The 26,009-nt window shown below is 51.1% G+C and overlaps 7 protein-coding genes across 7 annotated transcripts; 4 read left to right on the forward strand and 3 right to left on the reverse strand.

Moving 5' to 3' along the window:
- Positions 1-477: 477 nt before the first annotated feature.
- On the forward strand, positions 478-840 carry N0V96_001547 (uncharacterized protein; the record flags this gene model as incomplete). The annotated part of the gene is made up of 1 exon (XM_065756259.1): positions 478-840. The coding sequence occupies one exon, from the start codon at positions 478-480 to the stop codon at positions 838-840; it is 363 nt and encodes a 120-aa protein (XP_065615499.1).
- A 199-nt stretch (positions 841-1,039) lies between these two features.
- On the forward strand, positions 1,040-1,805 carry N0V96_001548 (uncharacterized protein; the record flags this gene model as incomplete). Its single annotated transcript, XM_053194131.2, has 2 exons — positions 1,040-1,187; positions 1,261-1,805. The coding sequence occupies 2 exons, from the start codon at positions 1,040-1,042 to the stop codon at positions 1,803-1,805; spliced, it is 693 nt and encodes a 230-aa protein (XP_053048328.2).
- A 413-nt stretch (positions 1,806-2,218) lies between these two features.
- Positions 2,219-3,452, reverse strand: N0V96_001549 (uncharacterized protein; the record flags this gene model as incomplete). The annotated part of the gene is made up of 2 exons (XM_053194132.1): positions 2,219-2,979; positions 3,113-3,452. 2 exons carry the CDS (start codon positions 3,450-3,452, stop codon positions 2,219-2,221), a joined length of 1,101 nt encoding a protein of 366 aa, XP_053048329.1.
- A 1,345-nt stretch (positions 3,453-4,797) lies between these two features.
- N0V96_001550 (uncharacterized protein) lies at positions 4,798-6,233 on the forward strand (the record flags this gene model as incomplete). The annotated part of the gene is made up of 2 exons (XM_065756260.1): positions 4,798-5,049; positions 5,424-6,233. The coding sequence occupies 2 exons, from the start codon at positions 4,798-4,800 to the stop codon at positions 6,231-6,233; spliced, it is 1,062 nt and encodes a 353-aa protein (XP_065615500.1).
- A 6,984-nt stretch (positions 6,234-13,217) lies between these two features.
- N0V96_001551 (uncharacterized protein) lies at positions 13,218-14,913 on the forward strand (the record flags this gene model as incomplete). The annotated part of the gene is made up of 6 exons (XM_065756261.1): positions 13,218-13,406; positions 13,558-13,918; positions 13,998-14,115; positions 14,175-14,245; positions 14,309-14,333; positions 14,406-14,913. 6 exons carry the CDS (start codon positions 13,218-13,220, stop codon positions 14,911-14,913), a joined length of 1,272 nt encoding a protein of 423 aa, XP_065615501.1.
- Positions 14,914-18,660: 3,747 nt separating this feature from the next.
- Positions 18,661-20,499, reverse strand: N0V96_001552 (uncharacterized protein; the record flags this gene model as incomplete). Its single annotated transcript, XM_053194135.2, has 2 exons — positions 18,661-19,633; positions 20,357-20,499. The coding sequence occupies 2 exons, from the start codon at positions 20,497-20,499 to the stop codon at positions 18,661-18,663; spliced, it is 1,116 nt and encodes a 371-aa protein (XP_053048332.2).
- Positions 20,500-23,580: 3,081 nt separating this feature from the next.
- On the reverse strand, positions 23,581-24,348 carry N0V96_001553 (uncharacterized protein; the record flags this gene model as incomplete). Its single annotated transcript, XM_053194136.1, has 1 exon — positions 23,581-24,348. The coding sequence occupies one exon, from the start codon at positions 24,346-24,348 to the stop codon at positions 23,581-23,583; it is 768 nt and encodes a 255-aa protein (XP_053048333.1).
- Positions 24,349-26,009: the final 1,661 nt, after the last annotated feature.

The following is a 26,009-nucleotide window of genomic DNA, read 5'->3' on the forward strand; positions in this document are numbered from 1 at the left end:
TCAAGGCTTTCCACAATAGCCGGCCGGGCAACTTCTCACCGGACATGCCTAAGAAACACGAAACCCCTTCCTCCAAACCACCCAAGTCCTCAAGCACTCGAGCCAACTCAGACCTTGTAGTGAGACAAGTATCAGTGAGTACTACCTCCTCTATTCCGCCAACTTGACATCCAGTTACTCACATAGTCAGGGAACACACAGCAACAGACCCTCATCCCCAACTGAAGGTAGTGGGGGAGGAAGTGAGGCCCAAAGCGCCTCTCAAAGGTAGCCTATCCAATGCGTTGGACTTTGCAGCATCCTGACACCTCTAATAGATCATCACCTCGGTCAATTTCTTCATCTCGCAGATCCGAACTCGCAGATCGGCCTGCTCGCACTACCGACTCGGGAACCGGTCGAAATAGGACGAGTCCCACATCAGCCGTCATCGATAATTATCTGGCCTATCGCAAGCAAGCGTTCATAAAGATATTCATGGCTAGAGTCTGCGAATGGCTTGACGACAACGTCTATAATCTTGGGGATGCCCAAGATCAAGATGGGGACTGCCAGCGTGGCTCGAAAGCTTCCAGCTCAGGAGGCGTCAAGAGACGTGCTGCGGAAGCGCGTCCTGTAGCTGGTCAGAAGAGGCAACTCAAAGGGCGTGATCAAGACGACGAAGGATCCGAAAACGACGAGAACAGCGAGCAGAAGCCCAACAAGAAGCGCACGAAGACAGATGAGGACGACGACCGCCCAAAGTTTGCGTGCCCTTACTACAAGCACGATCCTGTCAGATACAAGAGCCATCGAACCTGCGTTGGTCCTGGTTGGCACGAGATTCATCGGGTCAAGTGAGTGTGATAACTCGTCAGTTATCAAACACATCCACTAACGTGAACCAAGAGAGCATCTCTACCGATCTCATCGCATCTTTGCCTGTACCAGGTGTTTCGATACCTTTAAGACCGAAAAAGCACTTCAAGGTCATACGAGGGCAACTGTAGCTTGCACTGTGCTAGATGAGCAGAGACGCAAGCTAGACCCAGGCGCAGGAATGGATCAAGAGACGGAGAAGCACCTCAGAGCGCGTAGGCAATCTGGTAAGCATAACGGCGACAAGCACGACGATGTCAGCAAATGGTACGAAGTATATTACACCCTGTTCCCGGGGACACAAGACATTGGAAACCCTCCAAGTCCTTGTAAGTTTGAACCTCCTATTAGAATAGAAACCTGAGATGAGAAAAGAGCCCAAGTAATTGACCTTGGTATCAGGGTATGACACCAACCCGGACAAGACGAATGCAGGCGACTCCAACTCGAAAGGATTGGAGTTTCTTAAGTACTTGCGGCGTGAATTGCCCCACATGATCCAGCGCGAGCTCGAAAAAGATCTCAATCGTTCATTTGAGAGATATGGCGATGGTCTTATGGACAGCCTCTCGATCTGGATCCGAGACAGCTCGGCTAGGTGTGCTCAGATCTTTGAGCACATACCCTCACCTGCGCAGGTGGCGGACCTGGATGATCCCGAGACTGCGCAAGGATCTCGGGCGGTGTCGCCGCAGGTGTCACCCGATACCGACTTAACCGTCAGTGTCGGTGAAGAGGCCGGCGCCAGTACCGGTGTCATCGAGGGCGCTCTAGATTTCGATTTTGGTATTCCCGATATCGACATCTCCAGTCTCCTGAACTTTGACCTGCCCAACATTCCCTCGGACTTTCCGACCTCGGACGACCAGTGCCCTACATATCCCGACTCTGCCTACGGCACCGGCAGCGTTGAAGACGCTTCTGGAGCTCGGCGAAGTTACATGTGAGAATAAGTGAAATACCTTGTTTTCATGGGATGCTATGTTTTCTCGGCACTTATACGTTATCATTTCATCATCATGGTCAATAAGCTGTGGCACTTTGCCATTGCACAGCCAATCTCGAAATCATCGAATCTCGTTCTTTACCCACCACTCCTTTCTCGTTATGTCTAGTGGCTATATATATTTCTTTTGTGGTAGTTCTCTATTGTCATACTCCTGATAGTGTTGGAAATATGTAGGAAGGAAGAGGTTGTACATTTACAATGAACTGTGTACTTGGTTTCCTTTTGTCAGGCTGTCATCGAGTTGTTGGTTCTTGTTTCGAGCTATTACATCTAGCATAGTGATCCTCCACACTAATTCCACTCTTTACGATCATTCGTCTTCACTCGTTTTGTGCTCTACATACGATCTATCTAAGGGAATCGAATGACGACTTTGTTTTCCAAGTGATCGCTGTAGCGGCGGTAATACTCCGGCGCATCCTCAATGTCAATCTCAGCCGTGACTACAAAGCTCGGCTTAGCGACGCCAGACGCAATCAAGTCCAGCAAGGGAGGAGCCCGAAGCAAAGGCAAGACGATACCAGTGCCGATAGACAAGCCCTTCCTCCATAGCGATGCCATGGGGATCGGAATCTCCGCTGGCAGAGTCCCCGCATTAGGCGCGCCTTCGGTGCTGTTCCCACCGCCGTTATAGACGCCGCCGATGCCCATGCCTCCATACACGGCGGTCACCGCAACCATGTTCTCCAGCACGATGCCGTTGTGGGGGTCTCCCGTGGCGTCAACGGATTCGAAGCCCACGCAATCGAGGCTGCGCGTCACGCCGCCGGGCTCGCGGTTGAGTATCGCTTCCACGGGGTCTTGTTGGGAAAAGTCGATGGGGATGGCGCCCAAGGATTCGGCTTGCTCGAGGCGGCTGGCGACGCGGTCGATGACGTAGACCCTGGAGGCGCCGCGGAGTTTGGCGGAGTAGGCAGCTAGGAGGCCGACGGGCCCGGCGCCGAAGATGGCGACTGCGTCGCTTGGTTGGAAGCCTGAGTAGGAGAGGACGTGCCAGCCTGTTGTGAAGACGTCTGAGATCATGAGGTAGTCGAGTTCGGATGCGTTGTTGGACAAGGTGATTGGGACTGGGATGAGGGATGTGTCGGCGTGTGGGACCCTGGCGTACTCGGCTGTTTACAAAGTCAAAGGTCGAGTCAGCTTGGGTTGTCTCTTCTCCTGAAGACGAGTATCCGTATGGTCTCTGAACGGACTAATCATACGGTAATAGGGGGAAGAGGGGTAGTTATCTTGCCGAGAACATACCTTGCAGTCCGCCATAGTTTGCGTTCCCAACGCCAAAGGACAAGGGGTGCGATGGGCCCCAGTGCCCGTCATCAGCGTTGTCTGGGATGATGACATAGTCGCCAACCTGAAGGCTCGAGACGGCATCGCCGACACTGGAGACGTAGCCGACGGCTTCGTGGCCGAAACCGTAGGGTACGTCGGGCGAGCCGCCGAAGCCGTGGTACATGTGGAGGTCGGAGCCGCAGATGGCGGAGGAGGTGATGCGGACGACGACATCTGTCTGGTTGATGATGGTGGGAACGGGCATGTTGATTACGGAGACGTTGTAGGGTTGGCCGAACCAGGCTACGGCTCGCATTGTTGATATTGTTGCGTTTGTTATGTTGAGTGCCATGTTTACGGTTCAACGGAGATGCTCAGGGTGAGACGGGGTGTCTGCACTGTATGCGATAGCAGAGAGAAGCTCTGATGAGAATGGAAACTGCAGGTAGAGCAATATAATTTGCTGCTCCTTCCTTCAAAAGAGCAGTCAAGGAGAGAGAACGAGAAGCCATTTCTTATACTTCCCTGTTTCCCTGAAGTCCGTCACTTCGGGATGATACATACATGATATGACGATACGTCTACATCAACATCATTATGACTCTATCTCCATGAGTACCATCATCACGGCGTCTCATAGTGGAAATCAGTCCTCTCAGCCCAGTATATCTTGCGAGTGCGGCAGAACCGTCATCATGCAAGAGCGGCCTGGTCCGGCTGCAAGCAGGCGGTGATGACCGTACATACGTGCCGCGTATGCATGCATGCTGATCAGCCGAGACTTTGATACTGATCCCCTGATGCCCTGGTCTTAGCAAGCTCTACTACCTGGCTCTCTACTACTATCAAGAAGCGTTGAAGGCTGAGGTTAAAATTACCTGCTGGCAAAAAAGTTCCGGTTACACCCCTGTTAGTTGCTGACACGGGGTTAAGCATATCTCCCGAGGAACGGCAGTGCACCGCTTACACCCAGCTGGATTTCTTCTGTAGCCGCCAATAGGAATAAAGAGAAGCCAGGATTGACCCAGTCTGAATTGGCTGATCATGTACGGGCTTAAGGCTTAAGAAGGTCTTCCTAGTCTGTCATCAAGACCTATTCCATGTACCACTGGCGAATGATGACGAGCGCCAAGCAGATATGTCAGAGGAGAAACTGTCTAACTTTCATGTCCATTGGACAAGCCTGATAATCTCTTGTAGATATCTTAATTCTGCGTAGACATTCTACGGGTCTAGTCAAAATGTAATTTCCGCGTCAGTCTCGCTCTAATTCATTTCTGCGAACTTCTACATGACAGCGAACGGCACTCGACCGATGAACATCTTGGTTCGGCGAGTGTGTAGCTCTCTGAAGTAAGACTACAGGGCCACATAAGCAATTAGGCGAGTGGCTTACATACAGGAGTGATTCAGTCACAGTCGGACCGAAGTTCATCTCCCTGGACTATTCCGCAATAACACGCGCATATTTCGGGGAAACCGATTCTCCGTCCTTTCTCTGCATTTAAAGAGTCTAGCGGTTCGAAGTCTACCTTCAACTGTTCCTTCCAAACCACTCAATTCTCCTCAATCGTCGAAGAGTCCTTTCTTTTCTTTCACTCTCTTGGTTTCAGGCCCCACACTCTCTAGTAACGCCATCCTCGCGTGGATAGTCCTTCGTCATGAAGCATCCCGCGCTCGTTATAGGTCTCCTTTGCGGACTCACGGCTGCAAAACCTACTAAGCTCAACACCTGGTCTATCGGTCAGACGGTTTCCACCACCAGTGGCCGTGTCGTCGGCCACGCTGCTCAGGACGTCCCCGATGTTTCCGAGTATCTCGGCATTCCGTTTGCCGCTGCGCCTGTGGGCGCTCTGCGTTTCCAGCCTCCTGTTCCCTACAATGGCTCCGCAGTCATCAATGGCTCAGCATTTGTAAGTCTAGTGGCTGTCTCGTTTATGTCTGCCTAAGGTACTTCAACTGAGAAACGTTGAGCATCTAACATGTCGCGAATCAGGGCCCTGGATGTATGCAACCGTCTGACACAGAGTACCCTCAAAGCGAAGACTGCTTGTCAGTCAATGTTTGGACCAAGCCGCAAGTTGGCGAGCGGAAGAAAGCCATCCTTGTTTGGGTACATGGAGGCGCTTATTCCTATGGTTCGTGAAGTGTCTGGCAACTAGAAAAACCAGGCGTTGACTAACACGAGCTTCAGGAAGCGCGAGACAGGACGGATACAGCGGCCGTTTCTTCGCAAACGACTCGGATGTGGTTCTGATGTCTATTAAGTAAGAACACTCTAGTCTAGAGGTCGGGAACAAGGACTCACGATGCCAGTTACCGTCTTGGAATCTTTGGGTTCCCAGGCAATCCCGCCACCACTGCGAATCTAGGATTACTGGACATGCGACTTGCCATGGAATGGATTCGCGACAACGCCCCAAAGTTTGGAGGTGATCCCAGCCGGATTTCTGTCTTCGGTCAGTCCGCCGGCGCTGGAATGGCAGACTTCTACGCCTACGCCTACGCTTCGGATCCCATTGCCAACGGCTTCGTCCTTCAAAGCGCAACGGTCGTCGGCTTCCCCGCTCTCAGCAGGAACTATACATCGACACGGTGGTTCAGAATTGCGGCGGCTGTCGGCTGCAGGGCTGGCATCAGCAACGCCACCAACTACAAACTCATCACGGACTGCATGAAGAACCGGACCACAGAGCAAATCTTTGGCGCGTTTGGGCCCGAAGAGACAGGCGTCGGCTCTACGCCCGCTTTCGGGCCCGGCGTGGACGATGTTCTCGTCTTTGAGGATTATACCGGTCGTCGAGCTGCCGAGGCTGGATATCTGATCGGCGACAATGCCAATGAGGCGGGACTCTTCCGTTCGATGCAGACGAATAGGTCGGACGCGTACTGGAACGACTTCAACTTTAGATACTACACCTGCGGTGACGCCATCAGAATCAGCCAAGCTGTGGACGATGGGATGCCGGCCTGGAGGTACCGGTATTTCGGAGACTTTCCCAACCTGGCCATCTCTACCAACCCGCCCAGCGGAGCCTATCACGGTGCTGAAGTAAGTGTTTGCACTGCTGCCCTGGTATCGTACATTGGAAGGTAGACTAATGGCTTTTCTTTAGCTCCCACCTCTTTTCGGCACGCTGCCTCAGACACCACTCAGCACTGCAGTCGAACTGGCAACTGCTGAGTTTCTTCGGGGGGCGTGGACGACCTTTGCTAAAGACACTTCCTCTGGTTTGCTTGGCTACGCTGGCGGATGGCCGATCTATGATCCCGCTCAGCTGACCCTTGCTCAAATTGCGCGTGACAATCAGACGGGAACAAACTTGGGTCTCGGGAACTCGTTTGATGGCATTTGCTCGTCTTTGCCAGCGATTCCCCCCTCCCTAGACTTGTTGGTACGGCGTCGAGCCGCTCTGCGAGTTGACCATATTTCGGGTTCTTACCACCCTGAACTGGAGATCTTCGATGTGTAGACATACAGCCTGATGCTTGCATTTATCTCAACATTGAGTTAGAATTGATAGTTTCCGTACCCAGCTATTCGTTAGAAAATAGAAATTACCACGCCACGGGATCTCACGGTCAGAGAGTAGGTGAACCTTGTATTGAAGAAAACAGTCGTGGACATTAGACTGCATTGAATCTGCCTCGCTGACATTTGTACGAACAAATGTAGAGACTAACCAACAATCATCAAGACGTACAGATGTGGATGTAGTTGTACATGGTATCTGATCCAGGAAATATGTGGACATTCCATGCCCAAGTAGGGGATCAAACCCAATCATCAGAATTGTGCATGATCCTGAGAATGTCAACATTCTGTCCTCCAGCATCTGGTCGACTTGGCCCGAAGATGCAACGCGTGGGTGGCGCAGATTATTATAATTAATGCTGCTTTCGGTTACTCAAAGTTTAAGGGGGCAGTTGACTAATCGAAACCAGCAAAGCTGTGACAGGTGAATTGATTTGTGACGACAGTAGTCCACATCACTACTTAGTACTATACATGTAACTGTGCATGAACCAACCGCTGTTACCATTCCAAAAGGAATTCGGCACTCGAAATGATCGATTGGTTGAGTGCGCACTGCTAGTCTTGTTTTGTGGGCAGAAGTCACTAAAGGTCATCTTGGTATGACTGCAAACATGAATGATTATGACGCCTAGTAATCTGAAGGCACGAATGGATCGATACGAGGATGCCTTTAGGGGCTGATGCTATATTTATTAAAACCATTGTCTCGGTTTCAGTTAATGCTCTGTGCCTCCCATCTATCGTGGCATTAAGAGAAGATGTGGCAACTTGGTTTGTCATGATAATAGCGATATCAGGAACGTCTAAGGGAGACAGATAATATCACAATAACACGAGGCTCTTGGCTTTGAAAGTTATGAACTATTCGAGAATCCTTCATGCGATTATCATTTCGCATGGTTGATCATGAAGTACCAGGTTGTCAGTCGCCATGCCGAGTGCGTAGAAAAAGATGCTTGATCTAATTATCATCTATTTCGACAACATTCTTCACCTTCGTGTTATCTATTAACTTAGACAGTAGCTATTTCTTTACTTTATTGTTCAAGTCTACCCGAGTCCTACCATTCTTTCTCACAAATTACAACCAGACCTCTCTTTGAACCATACTAAGTACATTACCTATGATAAATGCATGTAGGAGGCAAACCAGAAAGACTAACGCAACTTCATTTATTGATTCTTTCAACGAGCTTGCCATAGAGTCCTTGGTACATTAGTGCGATTTATTGAGACCTTCACGGGATTTACTACGCTCGAGGGAGTGGAGACTACTGAAATCCTTAGTCTACATGGCCTGACTCTGCAATGGCGCCCCGTAACCTCTATCTTGCCTTTTCCTTCCCGAATACCCTTATTTCTCTAGAAAATTACTTAGCGTCACAAAGATACCTCGAATGCGAGACTCAACAGTGGCAGCGGTCAAAAGCAATGTGAAATATCAGCTACGCTGAAGGTCAGCTCAATTTACCCGACGGTTTGTCAACTTTGCTGACAGGGTCTGACATATGACTGGCACAGTTAAATCAACATATGCAAACTACAACCGAATAATATTACCTAGGCTTACTGTTTGCTGTTGGATCTGTCTCCATATCTCAAGTACGTGCCAAAATGTGTGACTGTTTGCTGTTGGGCCCGTCTTAATACCCCAACTAAGAGTCACATGCTGTATGTCACGCCTCCTTGGACTGTTTGCTTCTACCTCCAAAACCTCCCATATTGCCATTGTAGCCGTGACACATCTGATGAATTGTCAAACGCCACCAAGCTTGACTCAAGAGAATCTATCTACTTTGATTCACGGCCAAATTCTTGGATATCTAGATCGCGTGAGCAGCCAACAGAAGCAGCTAGCAGCTTAGCATCGATTTGAAGATCGCCGAGGGGACGTTGGGCTGATCAGATCCTACCCAGCCTCCCAATAACACGTCGTCCTGGTGTATAACCCCGCTTCGCGCGGCCTGCTCCGCTCCGCCACACCACCCTCAACTTGTAGACCCCGGTGCGATATCCTAGGAAATATCACTGGCCCGGATGGTTGCTCTGCAGGTCGTTCAAGAGGCTCGATTCTATTGGCGGAACTGCAAGAGCCGCCAGTTGTCATGTTATTTCACGGCTTGGCTTTCGGAGAGTGGTTGCGTGTTCGTCAATTCATGTGGCACATCAGGTTATTTGTCTCCGAGGTCAAGTTCTTCGTGACGATTGTTAAAATGCTCCCCCATGATCAAGACATTATCAATCACCGTCTCTTCAGACCTCTGCATATGTCGGCAGTGGCCTGCAGTAACAATGCAACCGTTTTGTTTGTCTGACGGAGAAAAAAGAAAAGACTCCATTTTCGGCACATGCTGCGCCGCGAGTTGTTTTAATCAAATTTAATCTTGACCGATAACAAAATTACTCTTGCGCTAAATTCTCAGCTCGCCTACGTGTACGACAAGGCAAGCCACCATGACATGGCTCTTCCCGCCCGGGATGGCTGGCTAGGTGGAGAGATGAACGCTAGGCCCCGTTCGTGCAACGATATTCTAGAAGACCGCTCGTCAGCGCTCTCGCTCAAAAAGCCATGTGATCTATCTCAATATGTAAAAGGGAGCCCCGAGCGCTTGGCACGTTTTTCGAAACCCTAGTCGATCGGTGAAGACCGTTGTCAGCGATGAAGATTTGAAGCCACAAGACTTCCAGTCCCAAGTCGCCGTCTAGCGCGGCGAGCTTTTCCACGACCGGACGTGAGACCCGTTAGTTATCCCCCGGGAGAGACTAAGGACGCACACTAGAGAGCATAAGCTCTTTCCTCCCCCCAGGTCGGGAGAGTTAGCCTGCCCGTTGAAGCCAAGACGCCGGTTTCCTAGTATGTTGTGTGCCTGGAACTTTGGCAACAAGCCGGCTGCGCTTATCAGGTGATGGCATTTCTTTTGGGGAAGCCATCTCCGGCACTTGCGAGGTCCTCGCCATCGCAGCATTACTGCTCTGTCGTCACCGGGTGATCACAGGGTGACGAGCCACTTTCTCGCCTATCGCCAGACTGTCCAATCCGTGTGCGTGCGGCTCGCTACCATAAATTGAACAAGAGCTCATGCCTCTGCCGAGGTAAGCGGTAAGCGGCATCGCATTGCTACGTAATTTGCGGGAAAGGAGCATCTGGTTCCCTCTTTTGAGTATTTTCGCGTGGCGTCAGAGTTGGTCACCTTTGGCAGTTGGGGGAGACCCGAAGTTCCGCGCGATGTCCATCATCTCCGCCGACCAACCCGTACTCCTGGAATCTCGCGACGGCACAATTTTTCCTAGTAAGAGGGTCCACACGTATTCCGCTTAAGCCTGGGCCTTTTACTTTTACCCTTGGGCTTTCACACGTGGATCGTGCAAGTTTCGGCAGTCCTCTTGATCTCTCTCCTAAACGACGAAAACTCCTCAATCTTTTCGTTTGCTTTTAGTTCGTTACGACTCTGTAATACTGTTGCTATCACCCTATCCTCCTGATTTCTGGGCGCACGTTTGTTGTTGAGAGCACGACCCCATCGGTGTTGCAACAGAAGGTTCCTTGAGCTCCGTTATTTTGCAACGTTGAACCTTTCACGATTCAGTCAATCAGCGGCCAAGCTCCCCTGGAAACGGCCGAGCATCCCGCATCCGAGGAAGGGAGTCCCGCTTTGGGCGGCATGTGGCCATTTCTATTTAGATCCATATTGGAATAAAGAAAAATAATACTACCGCGCGGGCTCACAGCCCAGCAAGGCCTCCGTTGCGGCGTGCGGCGTGTGGCCTGCCGCACCTTTACTCATTACACGGTTCACACCTGTCGTCGGAGAGAAAAAGCAGGACAGAGTGACAGCGACGTATGGAAAAGGAAAGACGCAAGAAACAAAAAAGGAAAATAAGATAAAATCAAACGAACAGGAAAACTCCCGGCGTCCTTCTCCTCTTTTCCTGAGACTTGCGTTCCCACAAATCCACCGTCGACACATGTCACTGCTCACTACCGCCGTAAATTGTCCGAATCCCCGCCAAGGCCTAACCGTTGGACATTCGGCCGAATCACGAAGCCGGAATCGTGTCACACAACGGCCAACAGAGGAAGCACTCGGACGGAGACAGAATCCAGTCTGGACACCACATCGGGATTGCTTTTTTCGGGGAGGAGATGTTGGAGGGGGAGGCGTCACCAAGTGACACCAACGTCCAAAAAGCGGACGTGGCCCTCGGATCAAGTATAGATCATCCATCTACACTAGGACGTCGCCATGGAAGGGGGATTTTCTGATTGGTGTCCCATTGGCGCGGATTCTGGAACGTCCCCAGCCCAGTATTTAGTGACATTCAAAGTGTCAAAAGATGGGATGGTCCTACGGTACACTAACGGGACGGTGACAACCGCGTGCCCGCGATAGGGAGACACGAAGGCTGAAGCGAACAACTCGTGCGACAATGACAGCTCGGGTACTACACGGGACTCGCTTGCAGCGTCGTTACCCGTCAGCCTGAATGAGAACGCCGGAATTCCATTTCTGGAACGACTGGATCCTCTTGAAAACTTGAAAGAGGGATCACGGTGTCACATTCGACCTTTTGCTCGCTCTCTCAACTTCTCAACCGCACTTTTCACAGTCATTCCACGTGGCCGCACGGAGGTGTAGAGCCGGGATGTGGGAAAATTGTACCACGTATAGGAGCACTCAGTCACTTCGGCCCCCCTAAAGTGCAACCCAAGGTGGGTGAATTACGCCACAGTGCCCCTGTCCCCGAAATCGTGCACCCAAGCCTATCCATGTCCGTGCCGCTGCTATGTAGCCATGCCTATGCCGGGTTCGAAAATGCACTTACGTGCATTTGGGAACACCCAACAGTGGTATCCCACTGGCTGGGCTGCTCGCGGAATATCCGCTTCAGTCACAAGCAAGAAGAGAGATCTGGGAGGAAGAGCAAGACCCAATCCTCATTCACTTTTCTGCGGCCTCAACGGGGCCGCCCACGGGTGGACACCACACGAAAGAAACGATCTGCCGGGATTCGAGAGGTCAGTGGAGAGGGAACGCGAACCGGGACAAGGATGCATGTCTCATCTATATCGCCGCCCATGAGTCGACAGCCCTCCTCGGGGCATCCCTGATCGTGGATAGTGTAGAGCGGGGGGCAGATTCCATCGCTGGGCGGACCAAGACTCCAATCTTGGTGACGCCAAGGCTAAGCCGCTTGAAACCACAAGTCAAACAATTCGTACCCATCAGTGCGGTCCAACCCTAACCGTATAGATTCTAGAAGGGAGTGAGGAGGAAGCTAGCAGATCAACTCCAGGTGTATCGCCAGGCCTCGACATCGCAGAAACACTTACAACACTCAGAACCCCCTTTGCACAGCCCATCATCTCCTGCTCCCGATACGGCGGACATCTTGACTCGGTAATGTCGTAGGCGATGCTAGTCATGGACACCAACCTGAGAACGGCCGGAGTGAACTCTGTTGAATATTCTCTCTCCCTGTAACAGCCCGGTTTCACGCAGTTGCACCGCTGCCTCTATCCGTCTTCCATTTCGTACAGTCTGTGAGTATCGTCGCTGATCTCGGTCTTCCTCTCCACCATCAGGGCTGGCGAGCCGCCTCTTCCAACTCCCCAGCTGCGCAGTATGCATCCACGGGACGGCGACGCTCACCTGCCCGTCTGGCTCCTCACCCTCCGAAGGGAATACAGGATGGATGAGGGTGCATGTGTGTGTCTGGTTCAGCCCATTGAGCGGACTGCAGGAAGACTCGAGGGAATCCCCCTGCCAGGAAACCACCCGACTGCGCAAAGTATATTTTTTCATCTTTTGGCCGTGATCTCGCACAGCCGTATACATTAAACCAGGAAACACCTCATACAGACGGCCAATCAGCCCATGATACTTGTGCGTGTTGGTGGAGCAGAAGCTGCGCACTAACGTCTGCAACCCCGGCTGTTCATATATTTCCAGGAGTCGCCGCCTTCGCGGGGTCCGCCAAGTCTAGAATCTCGCATGTTGGTGCAAGGACAAACTGGGCAAAGCCTGGCTGGACGCACGATTCCCCTTCCCATCCTTTCCTGCCGCCTCTACTCTCCCCGTCCCTGTTGGTGGACCGTGGATTGAGTGTTTGTGTGTGTGGTGTGTGTTCACTCTCTGGTGTGTGTGCCTCTTCTGCAGCCTCTGCTTATGCCTGGATATTGCCCGTCCCTGATCCTGCGCCGCCCTCCCACTTTCTCCTCATCTCTCTTTTCCTGCAAGCTGACTCTTTTTTGATTAGGCCCAGTCAGTCACACACACTCTTTTTACCTTTTTGACTTTCCCGTTCCCGCGCCTGGTCGCTTTTGCCTTCATTTGGTTCGTCTTTTTGTTTCTACTTCATCCTCGCCTCTCGCCCTTCCATCTAGGTACTGCCCCGTGCCGTGTGAGTGTCCGCCTTTCGCACGCCGTCCGCCGCAGCCAGCCCGACGTCCGAACACCACCGCTCCCTACGAGAACTACGAACGGCCTCTTCAAACCACGATTCAGAGGTTTGAGGCTTTACAGCCCGGCCGAGAATGTAACGATGGACTTCTACTCACGAGCAACAAACGATGGACCCGTACATGCTTTTGTTAACCCTTTCGTCGAATTGAACGCTGGGTTGTGGAGTTTATTTGCTGGTGCGACCGTTTTCCTCGCACTACGCCTTTGGTGTAAGATCACAAGACGACACGGACTGTGGTACGACGATTATATTCTTGTGATATCTTGGGTGAGTTGCGGACCCCCTCAACCAACATCGCGTAGCACCGCGTACACACGATTTCATTATTTGCAATGTCTTCCAAGGACATCTGGTCTCCCCTTCGGACGTGTTGGCTTGCGAGGTTAGTTGATGTAGTCTGACTAACCAAACTGACTAGACTCTTTTGCTGGCCAACAACATTTTGATTGTTTACGAATTCGCGACCGGCTATGTACTCAAGGACTCGTCGGAACAATGGGATGACCGCATGCACATCCTCATCAACATCTCATCTTGCGGCACTCTCATCGGACAAGCATGGACCAAGTCGGCTTTTGGCGTCACCCTCATCCGAATGAGCAACCAATGGCAGCGATGGATTCTTTATTTCTGTATCGTTACGATGAACGTGTACATGATCGCCAAGGTTGTCGTTCAATGGGGAAAAGTTTGCGGCAGCAAGAGTTACGACGGCGACTACCGACTGAACTTTTGCCTCGAAAAGAAATTCCGTGACGACTTCAAGGAGGGCGGAAATGGTGAGTTCTACTTGATGACAGGCAGTTTATGCCTGACAGCCCTCTCATCACACGATCTGTAACTGATTCAAGTCTGCAGTTTACAACATTATTATGGACTTCGTCTTTGCGTGCTTCCCCTGGTTGATCACCCGATCGCTGGAAATGAGACGCGCTGAGAAGGTTGGCCTATGTATCACGATGAGTTTGGGAATGATGTGAGTTTGAATCAGTTTCGTGATTTTGATAATTTTGGCAACATGCTAACTATTCTCAGTGTCGCCATTGTTGCCGCCATCAGAGTCAGTTGGAAAGATGAGGGTAACGGTCGTGATCAGTGGTACATCTGTAAGCCAAGCAACCCAATCTTGATGGAATCTCACATGAATCGCTAACACGATCTGATTACAGGGCGCAATGGCCTGTCCCAAGTCTGGTGAGTAGTATTCTGAGGAGCCGAGTTCCGTGCCATCTCCACTCAAGGACGCGTTCGCTAAGATTACATCAGGTACTCGTCGGAAATTACCGGCACCATCATCGTGCAGTGCATCCCCATTCTGCGCCCGATTCTCAGAGAAATCCACACGTCCCTGACGTCCAAGAGACTTGAGTCTACCGCCGGCGGCCAGAGCACAACCTTCGGGAGCAAGCTCAGCAGTGGCAAGCGGATATCGACGGGCGTAATGCAAAACGACAAGCAAGGAAACGAGCGGATCGCGCTCCGTGAGATCCCCGAGGAGCCCGCCGACGACTCACCGTACTGGAAGCAGGACCCCGCCCGCTCGTCCGACTCGACGACATCGCCGTCCGAGACCGACTTTAAGCCGCGCCCGCCCACTGCACCGCTGCCCGACATGTGGCCGCTATCAGGAAACGAGAGTGCGGATCTCAACGGGTCTCACTCCGGCAAGAGCTTGGATTTCGAGCACGACCCTCACAACATCTCCCATTTGGATGTCGAGCAAGGGCATGTTCAGCAAGGGTTATCGCCGCCACCGCCTCGCAGGTTTCCTTAGCCATGATTAGGAACGGAAAGAAAGAAACGATGTTAAGATTATTTCACAAAAAGGAGGCCGTAGCAGACCGAGGACCCATCCCCATCCGGCAGATGTAATTGGACTCTTCACCTCAGCAGAGAGACACCAGACGGCTTCGAGAACCATGAGAACATAGAAAATGAGCGAGCAACAAAAGAGGTCTCTTCATCACGCCCAACCCACCTCACCACCTCTACTTCTCCGCGCCAGCAAACCCACCGCACTGGAAACCAGTCCGTTTGGCCAGCTTCAATTGGGGTCCAGGGTTCAAATCAAGATCCCTTGACCCGACGTTCGACGGCGAGCCATCACACCTCTTTTGTTGCGCAACACGACACGACTCTTTCTCACTCGCTCACTAATGCACCACGACGATCATCGAGACTCGCGCGGTCTCAACTCATGACAACAACTCACGTCGCTGGGATATGAAGCTTCCTCAGGGAACATCCTGAGGGGGAAAACTGGAGTTCACGGAGGGGAGGGTACTTGGGATGTGGGGGAAGGCAAATCCGGCGAAAATAAGCCCTTGTATATTACTCGCGTTGTTTGGATTGGCAGCGGAAATTGTGTGTATACTTTTAATGATTGGGCATCAAGTTATCCCAATCAAGTACATAGTTCATCATCATCATCAACAAGAACAAGTTACATATCTTGCTGGAAACAACTCGTGCCTTTTCGGTCGCCCCATGCAGTGTGATCGCCTCTCTCTCGTCATTTGGCCCCCTTTTGCTCACCACCCCTCCCCTAGACCGAGGCTGAGCAAAACGTTGAAACAACGGTCCGGGGGCGATCTCTGGAACGGTGAACCTGGGAGCCTGGCTGTGACGCAAACTTGTCAAAAAACGTGACATGCTGCACCCCAGTTGAGCACTTTGCGGTCTTCAGGGTTGCGACCTGTTGTTCTGTGACGGAAATGGCTATGACATCAAAATCCTCCGATGCTGCAGTCACTCAAAAGAGTTAGTGTGGCAGCTATCCTGTCAATTAGCCATATGCAACCACACCGAAACTCTGAGTTCAGCGTATGCGACCGTTGGAGGGAGAGGGGCAAGCCTCAAGGTCTCAATTGAGAACATGTTCGTCTCTAATGAAATCTAGTTCCATCAATTAGCCAAACCTTCAATTGAGATGAAGAAACCTCTGGGCGATTTACGGGGTACTTAGCGTGACTGACGTGCATTTGTCTCGCATCGGGCAAGGGGATCACACCAAGAGTACCTACTGTAGGTACCTAGAGATCCCGGGATGATGATCAGCACCACGCTCATCTGAGTCGATAACAACGTACCGAGTAGTTGATGAGATTCTTAACAGATCTACGGCAGTTGAATGGCATGGAAATCCACTAGAATAACCACCGGAAGTCTGGAAACCCGCCATATGCAGCGTGCCGGAATTGACAAATGGTCCGGGTATCACGATGCCGGCCGACCGGTGCAAGTCACACAATACCCTTCTCCACGAAACTCGAGACAAAGAAACGCGAGTAATAACGCGCGGCGATTATGAGAATGCTCAAGCCTTTTCCCGCGAAGATTGTCATAAGATGTTGCACATCATAGCCACCCCAAGAACCAAACCCGTGGCCTCCCATGTTTGATCGTCTGTATAAGCTTGTTAGAACATCGCGTGCGCGCGGCGTTCAATATGTGATACGCCTTATGTTCCTCATCGTCAGCAAGGGTGGTGGTCGTTCAAAGGGGGATGTGTGGCAGGGCTTGGCTTGAACCTGCGACAGGTGCGAGCGATCCGTGCCCGCGCTGTCCACGCTGCCTTCACGCGGACATAGTGTCAAGATGACTTGGACGAACGACGTCTGATGGGGTTCTTTCGGACGAAGATGGAACGACTGGACCTGCACAGAGGGAGGATACGCTACTCCCACCTTCCCGATGGGCAGTATTCAGGCCGGTTTCAACACCCTGTGTTGAACAAAAGTGTGGTGTTGCGCCGTTGCATGTTCTGTCCGTGGAGTATTACATGACATTTCACGCGCTACCCAGAACAGCTCCAAGAGGTAAGAGCTTCGAAAAGACCAGACGATACACATACCAATTGAGAAATTCTCGGGCCAAGCGGAATGATTGATCACTTATTTGGTCAAAGTACTTGGTTCATAATGCTTGGCCAATTGCCTCGGTTTGCTAGATTTTCTCACTAGCGTATTAGTGCTGGACTAATACCTAGTCAAAGCTCTCAAGTTCTCGGCGATAGGGCATTCATACACCTGGTAAAGGTTTTCTTTGCAACTCATCATAGTGTGGGTTCTCGGAGTTGCCAACTGCCAACCAATAGCTTCTGAAGCCTCAGTCACAGGGAGATAGGTCTAACTACGCGTCTCTCTTGTCCCAAGCTCAAGCTACCTACTGCTCTGACACAAGGATCCTCCCGGCGCCACCTCTATGAACATGCTTTATCTTTGCAATTGGCCTCAATAGCTTCGGTCTAAAGATAGCTGGGTTGGCTTCTGAGTAAATACCTGTAAACTCCATACAACCTCCGGACTTCCCATATAACAGTTCCCATGCACACTCAAATTGGCCCACTGTTGCAATGCAATTGATCCGACGATACGTGGATTCGGCCGATCAACAGTTCGCAGTCGCACTCGTTCAACAGCGGGGAATTGTGGTGAAAATATGGGACTTTTAGATGGATATCACGCCATTCCGGGGAGCTGGAAAGATTGTTGACGGGCAGAATATCAGAGTGCCGATTCGGTGCAACACTGCTACCAAAGTTCAGGGCAGCTTCATAGAAACTTCATCCGTCCGTTCTTGGCAATTTACACACTTTCAATCAACTCTTTTGAAAATGTCAGCGGCGTTAAGTCCACACTGGAACGGGAGACATGACTCAACAACTCGTCAAAGCGTATCTTGAACACTATCCTCTTGCATTATACCGAGTCAACCGACGAGAGCTAAAAAAGGAAGCTAACGCAGACGATCCTAATCATCGGGACGGCCCCAGCGATGATTCCCACTATCTAGATTAAGTCCCCCAAAGTTAAAAGGTGAGCTAGCACGCCCGACTCCATGGTAAGCACGTCAGGCGCTGATAGACTGATAGGGTTCCGGTATTCATGACCATGCTCTCTGGGCAGATATTTGTCGATCATTCTTCTGCCCTCGTTCGCCGGAACTGCCGTCGGCCGCGTCACGGCTCAATTGAACACCAGAATAGGTGAATTATACACTTTTACTTTGGGGTATCGTCAACTTGGAAGAATCGTTTTTAGAGTTAAAGTTTGATCCTTACCTCGGCACGAGAAGGGCACCTTGGTGAGCGAGTGACATCTTGGCGGGTGGTTTGTTGGAATGCTGTGGGGGAAATTTAGCTTCGCTGGAATTCGGGTCTTTCCAGCTGTATCTAACAGTCTAACTCTGATAAAGAAACTCAAAGTCGATATTATTACTTGACGAGTCGCTTCAACGATTCATGTTGACATTGTGGGTATTCCAGCTTGAACAGAAGAACTTGGAACACGCTAGAACTATGACATTGCCATCCTGTAGGCGCCGGCGGCATTCGTGGTAGACTTTGAGCTTGGATACATAGTACAATTCTTGAGGCTTTGAATCTTGTATGCATAAAGTATTAAGAAGATGTAGGGTAAAAGTATTTAGAATAATGTATGAGGAGAGCTCTTCCTTAAGCGCCGAACAATACCCGAACTTGATGTGAAGAAAAATAAAACAAGACCAATAGAGGTAACTCTTAGTAATACCGCTCCTTCCGGCTCACATCTAGCTTCCTCGTATGTGTTGTCTCCTGGAAGGCTAGCTGAACATTGCGTTTATCGTCAGACTCCGCTCTCACAACCTTCTCCCACACTTTGTCAGAAGTGACACCAGCTCCAGCATCTGCTAGGTCTTCATCAGATGGAGGCGGCGTCTTGAGTGCGAGTATGATCAAGTCTTGTAAATCTGACCACGGTATCACGCTCAGGACCCGGATGCGCTCTCCACCTGACTTGAACTTGAAAAGTTCCAAAACATACCCGATTCCGACTGATGCAGCATAAAAGGTGATGGTGCCGAGGTATACAAGCATCATGACCTGAGCAAATTCCAACGTCTTGCGACCTTGACCTGATCCGTATCCGTAGCGTTCCGCAGTGAAATTCATTGGGAAAGTCGTGTTGAGCATTGCCTTGAAGTCCGCGAAGCTTTTGCTGACCTCGACAGTGTTGCCATTCCACTTATCTCGATGATGTGTATTGTTATAATGACTTATTGTATGAATACCGCCGCGGTAGCCGTGTTGTTCGTTCAAGTCGAGATACGTCAGCTGATCCTCAGTCTCGTTCAATTTGACCCGAGTCCTTTGTTCTAGATTGCCTCTCGCTAGGCCCTCCAACAAGTAAACTCCGAAGACTTTGGCAAGGAAGATTTCTGCTGCAGTGTTGTTGGTGCCGTCAACAGGGGCCAGGACGTTCACGGTAGTCCCATTCTGTTCTTGCTTCGAAGAAAAGTTCACGATGATCTGTCCGATACCCGTGGCACGGGCCGTGTCCGATAAGTTCCATCCTGGGTTGAGATGTTTAAACCAATCCGCATGAAACTTCATGACGCGGACGTCGGTGTTGTTGTTGCTGTGGTATATCTCTCGCATACTCTTGTCGTTGTTCAGTGACGACTGGAGAGTGTCGCTGACGCCCGGGTCGATCGAGAACTTGGAGGGTGCCCAGCTTGCAAGTAAACTACAAATGTAAACCAAATTTTTCTCCTGCCCACGGGTGGCATCAGGGACGATTCCATTCATAAATGCAATTGACGTGTTCTCTTTGTCCAAAAAGTAGGTGCTTGCAGCTGAAATATCGTCGTATTTTGGATCGTCTAGCCAATCCTTCGTGAAAAGCTTGGGATTTTCCTGGGTCTGGCGACATTCTGGATCGTTGAAGCAATTGAGATCCTTGGATGGGAAATAGACTGGCTCTACAGTTTTCTGCAAGTGTCTTCTGTCGTAGATCGCGCATTTGGATTGCACGAACGGCTGATACAACCCAGTTCCATTCCCTGAAGGGGAGGTGACGTTGACGCCTCCACCAGCTGTAAGTCGGTAGCGAGGCTCGCGAGATAGGGCGCCAACGTCGGAGTTGCGTATGAATTGTTGAAAGAGACCGATGTTAGTCATAAGAAAGTGTGGCGGGGTGGTGCAAAGGGTGGTTGAGGCAACGCTCGATTTCTCATCAGCCTGAGTAAATACCAAATGACGCCTTATTTCTGATGATGTGGCGTGAAATGTGATGTTGTTGGTTAAGTCCGTCGCCGCGTAGTCCCGCACCCAGCTCAAGATCTCAGGGAAACCGCCAGCTGTGCAGTATCTTCGTTGTACTCCTGCAGGTCCCTTGCATTCGGAAAATCTACCAAATGGGGATTCGAACCATGTTCTGCTACGAATCACCCCATACAGTAGAGGGGGTTCAATCTTGCTAAACGCTAAGCTCGTGTCGAACTCATACCAGCCTAGACTGGGCAGGAGCAGGACGGCAGATGCTGGTCCAACGATAGTCGAGACTATGGTGGCGAAGACTAGGAATGCGGGAAGGAGCATCTCCCAGGGCTTCGAGGTGTTGAGACCTTGGCGTCGGAATGCGGAACTTGCAAGATAGGTGAGATCGCCAACTCGATAACCCCCTGTAAGGAATCCCAATCGAACACCACTTGTGACTAGACGCCTTCGATAAATCGCAAGAGCAATAGCTGACAGCGACGCAACAATGAGAAGTTCGTGTAGTTTAGCTACAAGTTGAAGGATGTTACTGATAACGTCGGTGTCCAATCGATAATCGCCAACTACTGGGCCAATTTCTGGATACCAGTAGAATCTGACTGAGCCGATGAGGAGAATCGCTACCGTCACGACTATTGCGGGGAAATGGACGATCCATCCGTTGAGTAAGCGTGACCAGTTCGTTCGAGTGATGGGCTTAGATGTCTTTGTTGAGTCTTCTATATTAGGCAGCTCGGACGTCAACTTGTGTTTGTCCCTATGGTGAAACGCTTTGAGCCCTGGTTCGTGCTGGTCTCGCGGGTCTGTCCTGACTTTGGCGTAGGCCCAGTCATTCGTTCGTCTGTCGCTCGAGCCCTGGCTTTCTTCATCAATGCTCTTAGATCGACCAGAAAGAAGTGGTCGGTCCCAAAGGCGTCTCCTCATCAGTCAGCCTTGAGAAGGCGGAGATCGGCCTGGGTGACATCTCGTATTGGTCGAGCGGAGGAGTGATGATCAGATCAGGAGAGGGTTGAATGTCAGGCAGAAATTCTCGACTCCATGGCCTATGCGATATACTCTGAGGTCGCCGCCGCCGCCTAGAATCATCTTCAGGCGAGTCCATCGCGTGTATGGTATTTAGAATAGACAGAGTCTCTGCAGGCTGGGACGTTGCGAAATGTATTAATACTGTAATCGGCACAAAACCTAAAGAAAAGATGAACAAAAACAGGCAGAATTGGCGTGGTAAGAATGCCGAGGCTGTTGTCATTAATAAGTAGGTACGCAACAAGTCGACAAGTCTTACTTGCAGTGCACTATCTTATGATGCTTATGCGTATGGAGCCGTCGACCTCAGCTGGTACCCCCTCCTTCGGACCATGCTAGTCAGAAATGAACGCAATGTGCAGACGCAGCCTGATTCATTCAAGCCTTGATTTAAATATAGCAAAGACAGGTTTCGCAGCCTTATTAAACCACATACTAGTAAGATAAGAATGACCGCTTCTTCGGACAGCTTCTTCGGAACATGTACTGTGCTATCTATCAGATATGTCATGTCATCATGATGAGCTTTTTATCATACCTTATGTCAATATGTAGTTCTTTCTAAGATTGGCGGAAGTTGATATCGGGTCCTTGAAGAATACGAAGTCCATTGGGGAGTCTTCGTTCTTGCAAACTTGCGTCGAGGTCGGAAGAAAATTCGAGGAGACTTGGCACTGACAACAGAAGTGTTTGCAATATGACGCAGTGAGATGTGATCAAGCTGAGAGACAACCTAAGACGCGCCATAGCATTTGTATTGATGCGATCGCCATACGACTGAACTCGGCCAGGCTATTAACTGAAAGTGTCTGCCTGAGAAGAACATCGAGGACATGGCCAATCACACTCGAGTCGCTCAGCCCCAAGACCCTTGACGAAACGATTGCTTTCGTGGGCAGTGCAACTAGAGTAACACAAACATATGGTTTAGAAGGGCAAGCTGACATGATAGCCCCCATTGTGGCTATTTTGTATGCAGTCAGCTTCGCCCATGCACCACCATTAGCTGGCCAGATGACCACTGGACCAGCCAGGCGGAATCTTGATTTTCTGTTGGTCTCTTTGCATTGGACAATACAATGCACTCAAGATCCCGATAAGGCTCGGGGACTCGGGGAGGCGCAGCCTGTGCGGATTAAGAACATGCATACAACATACATGTAGACTCTTTGAAGGAACATCCTCCCGTCATCACCAAATCGGTCGCGCACGACCCAAGGAGGAAATTCGATGAAAATTCAATTGCGCGGCTTCCCAGGAGTGACTTGCTGTTTTACCGCCTACTCCAAGAATCTGGGTCCAGGTAAACCCTTTCATAACACTTTGTGGCTTTTTGATAAGCTGCGCTGTAAGGACGTCTTCGTACCTATCTTTATTTATTCCAGATACCTAATCCTGGGGCAGCCGCATGCGCAGGATGTGGCTTTCACAACCAGTGTAGGGTGCGGGTATCTCATGAGGCTATGGAGTATACATATTGCCCACACCAAGGAGAAGCGAACTTCTATTCAAGATCAAAGTGTAGAGCACTGCTTGTCTTTGCAGACGAAGAAGTCAAACTTTCAAACTTTCGCTTACTGCCGGTCCGAAACTCTCGCATCGACTCGCATGCCGCAGGTAGCTCAGTGTGCCCCGTGCCTTCATCTTCCCCGTGGGAGTTGTTACTTGCGGCGCCCAGCAGATCCCGGTTAGAGTTCATGACTTGCAGGCGCTTCATAAGCCAGATTGGATCAGCATGCCAAGCCTTTTTGCGGCACTTGCTCGCCAGTAACAAGATCTGTATTGGATGGTGGATAATGAAACCCAACGTGGGAAACTAGGATGAGGTTGTTTGGTGCAGCATTGAATGCGAGGCATGCACACCAAGTTGTTTTTTCCAGGTTTCATGAAAATTGGTAAGACGTGTATCGCCATATATCAGGGGCCGTGATGAAAATCCCGCTAAATTTCTCTGCCGTGTCCTGCCAAGCCGCCAAAATCATAAGTACCGGAATGCCGAGGACGTTAGAAGGACGCAAAGGTTTCACAGAGAAAGGGAGAGAATTTCAGGTGGATGCCTCAGAGCATATCTATTCATGCGTCCAAAGACGGGTATATACACTGACGATGCTTTGTTTAACGGGTTGCCTCCAGCCGAAGCTCATCCCCTCGATCAAAGTGCCGAGGGACGATCGTCGAGGCTAACTGATGTACAGTGAATAAGAAACAAAACTGTCCGAACAACCATGCAAGTGCAGGTCATCAGCGGACTATGAAGCATTCTCTCCGAAATGCTCGACTTCCCCTTGATCAACATGACAGGCCTGCCGTCTGTCTTTGCAGTGATGTTTACATTGGAGTCTTTCATACCATGATTTCCACACGACATAGAACCATTTAGTCAACGATGAAGAGGTCGCGGGCGTGGTTGCGGCGCTTTTTGGAGCTGTACAGAGCAGGTCCAGGGATAGGGTAGCTGGTAGCACCGCTGTAGATGTCAAAGAGAACACCCTTGTCGTTGGCGGTGTACAGGCTGGTACCAGCAGTGCCGGAGGGGGTGGCGGAACCGCTGCCGGTGATCTCGAGGTTGATGCACTGGGGGTAGAACTGGGCGCCGTTGGCCTGGCCAGCGCTGTGAAGGGCAATGATCTCGTGGCGGAGAACGTAGTTGCCGGGGGCAATGTCGCTGGGGATGGCGATGTCCCACTTGAGGCCGTTGCTAATGAGCTCGTCGGCGGCCCAGCTGCTGCCGGTCAGACCCTTCTCGGCGATCTTGAAGAACTTGAGGTCGGCCTTGGTGGCGCTGGAGCAGTCTCCGGAGCACTTGGCGAGGTAGTCGATGAGAGGACCCTTGTGAGACTCGGGCCAGGTGTTCCACTTGACGGTGACCGTCTCTCCAGCGGCGACTGTGACGCTGGTCTTTCCGGGAGTCGCGGACTTGTGGCAAATGATGTCGGCTTGGCCGGCAGCGTCGGGGGCAACGAAGCCGAGATCCTGCTGCTGAGCAGCCCAGCCTGGAACATCGGGGGCAGGGTTCTGGTAGGGGGCAGAGGTAGGGTTGTAGTTGTCGATGGTCTTGCCGCCGGCGGTGATGGTCTCAACGTAGCCGTGGGCAGAGACGGCGGTGGCGCCGACCAGAGCAGTGAGGAAAGCCTTGGTGTACATCTTGAATGGTTGTGGGGGTTGTTTGTCAAAAACAAGGGGATGAAGTGGTGAAAGAACGGATGAACAGCTCACAGAGCAAAGAATGAATTGGGTCAAAGAAGGGGTAGGAGCTGGAGAGCAATGCGGGTGAAGTGAAGGACGAAGTGGGAAGCTTGGTTGAGAGAAAAAAGATAGAAGCTGGATTCGAGGCGTTTCTTATACTCATGTGCAACACCTATCTGCTCAGACAAAAGTTCAGATGCTGGGCATCCCACATCGTGGAGCAGTGGCCCGACATCCCGTCAAGGGGGACGAGGGGGTGGACAAACAAGTCCACAGCTCCATGTCACTCAATGAAAGCCCGTGTTCAGCAAGATACCGGTAAACATACTAAACCAGACCTCAAACAGACGGCAGAGGTCTCAGAAGATGCCCAAAGTCTTGGTATTCACTTACAGGGAGCTTCGCTTCTTTGTCACTTGGCAGACGCCCAAGCCCCTGACTGCCGAGCTCCAGCGTCTTCCATTTGACCCAAACAAATCTTTCTCCTGTAAAAGGAAAGCTGAGGTCTTGGCGATAACGAATAACGGAGAACTTCCCCCCGTACGCGTGGGCTCGGGCCACTGAGGTTGGCCGCAAAAACATTGGACGGACCACAAAGGCGGAGCGCCGGCAACTGGCCACATGGATGACAGATCAATCTATTTCGCACGGGGGCGGTGGGTAATCAAGTCTCGGCGGGATCGGCGGTCACATCGGGGACGGGGCTCATGGTTGGGTGAGTCGTCGGAACAGGAACCCGGACGACCGCATTGGTGGGTGCGAGACAGCTCACGGGTCTGATTCTGAGCCTGGGCCATTCTGACAGACCTGGGCGGCAGTCGGGATCATCTACCGGGAGTCCGCATGGGCAGTCCCCCGACGCTTCAAGTTGAACGTTCGACCAACGCCTGGTGCTCGCGGTGGCCCCGACCAGCGGCAATCGAAACTTAAGGAGGCGCCGCATCTATACTTCGAAAGCTTGGCTTAATTCATTTGTTGGTGTCGCATGCTGTCGTGGCACCAACGTCTCGACCGCTTGTTTGCAGCTGCTGGTACTGGTTGTATTGTTCTCAAAACATGCACTTAACACTCTACTGTGAACTCGTCGAGTCTCAGTTGTTATTCCATCGAGCCGTCAATCAGCGTTGGCGTAAGACTTGGTAATGAAGTGGGAGCAGAAAATCCAGTGTGACGGGAGATCTAGGGCACCCGATTTGATCGGTAGTTGCTTGCATGGCGCATGAGACGGGCCCGGGGCTTAGTGATGGATATGGTTGTCTCCTCGCGGAGCACTGCTCCATTTAGGCCATCTGTACTGATTAATGGACAAGTCGAAAAACCAAGTCAACTGAATTGAAAGCCTCAATATTTGTCGCGTTCATGGCCATACCTCCGCAGCTCAATGCAACGGTGTGGCGTTCATGGGCCTCGTCATCAGCTTTCAGACAACTCGAACCGAGTGCTGACGGGTCATGAAACACGGAAAAGACAGGCCTCTCCCTGGCATCAGAGCCCAGACGACCGACGGGAGAGCACAACTTTAATTAATCTTAATTCTTGGCGCTGCTCTTTATAGGCCCGAGCTCTACTTTTTCTATCCGAGGATCCTGGGAGAAATCCACGTTGCGCAATCAATTCGG

This window comes from Colletotrichum fioriniae (assembly GCF_027942845.1).
Source record: "Colletotrichum fioriniae strain IMI 355084 chromosome Unknown scaffold_1, whole genome shotgun sequence".
Taxonomy (NCBI): domain Eukaryota; kingdom Fungi; phylum Ascomycota; class Sordariomycetes; order Glomerellales; family Glomerellaceae; genus Colletotrichum; species Colletotrichum fioriniae.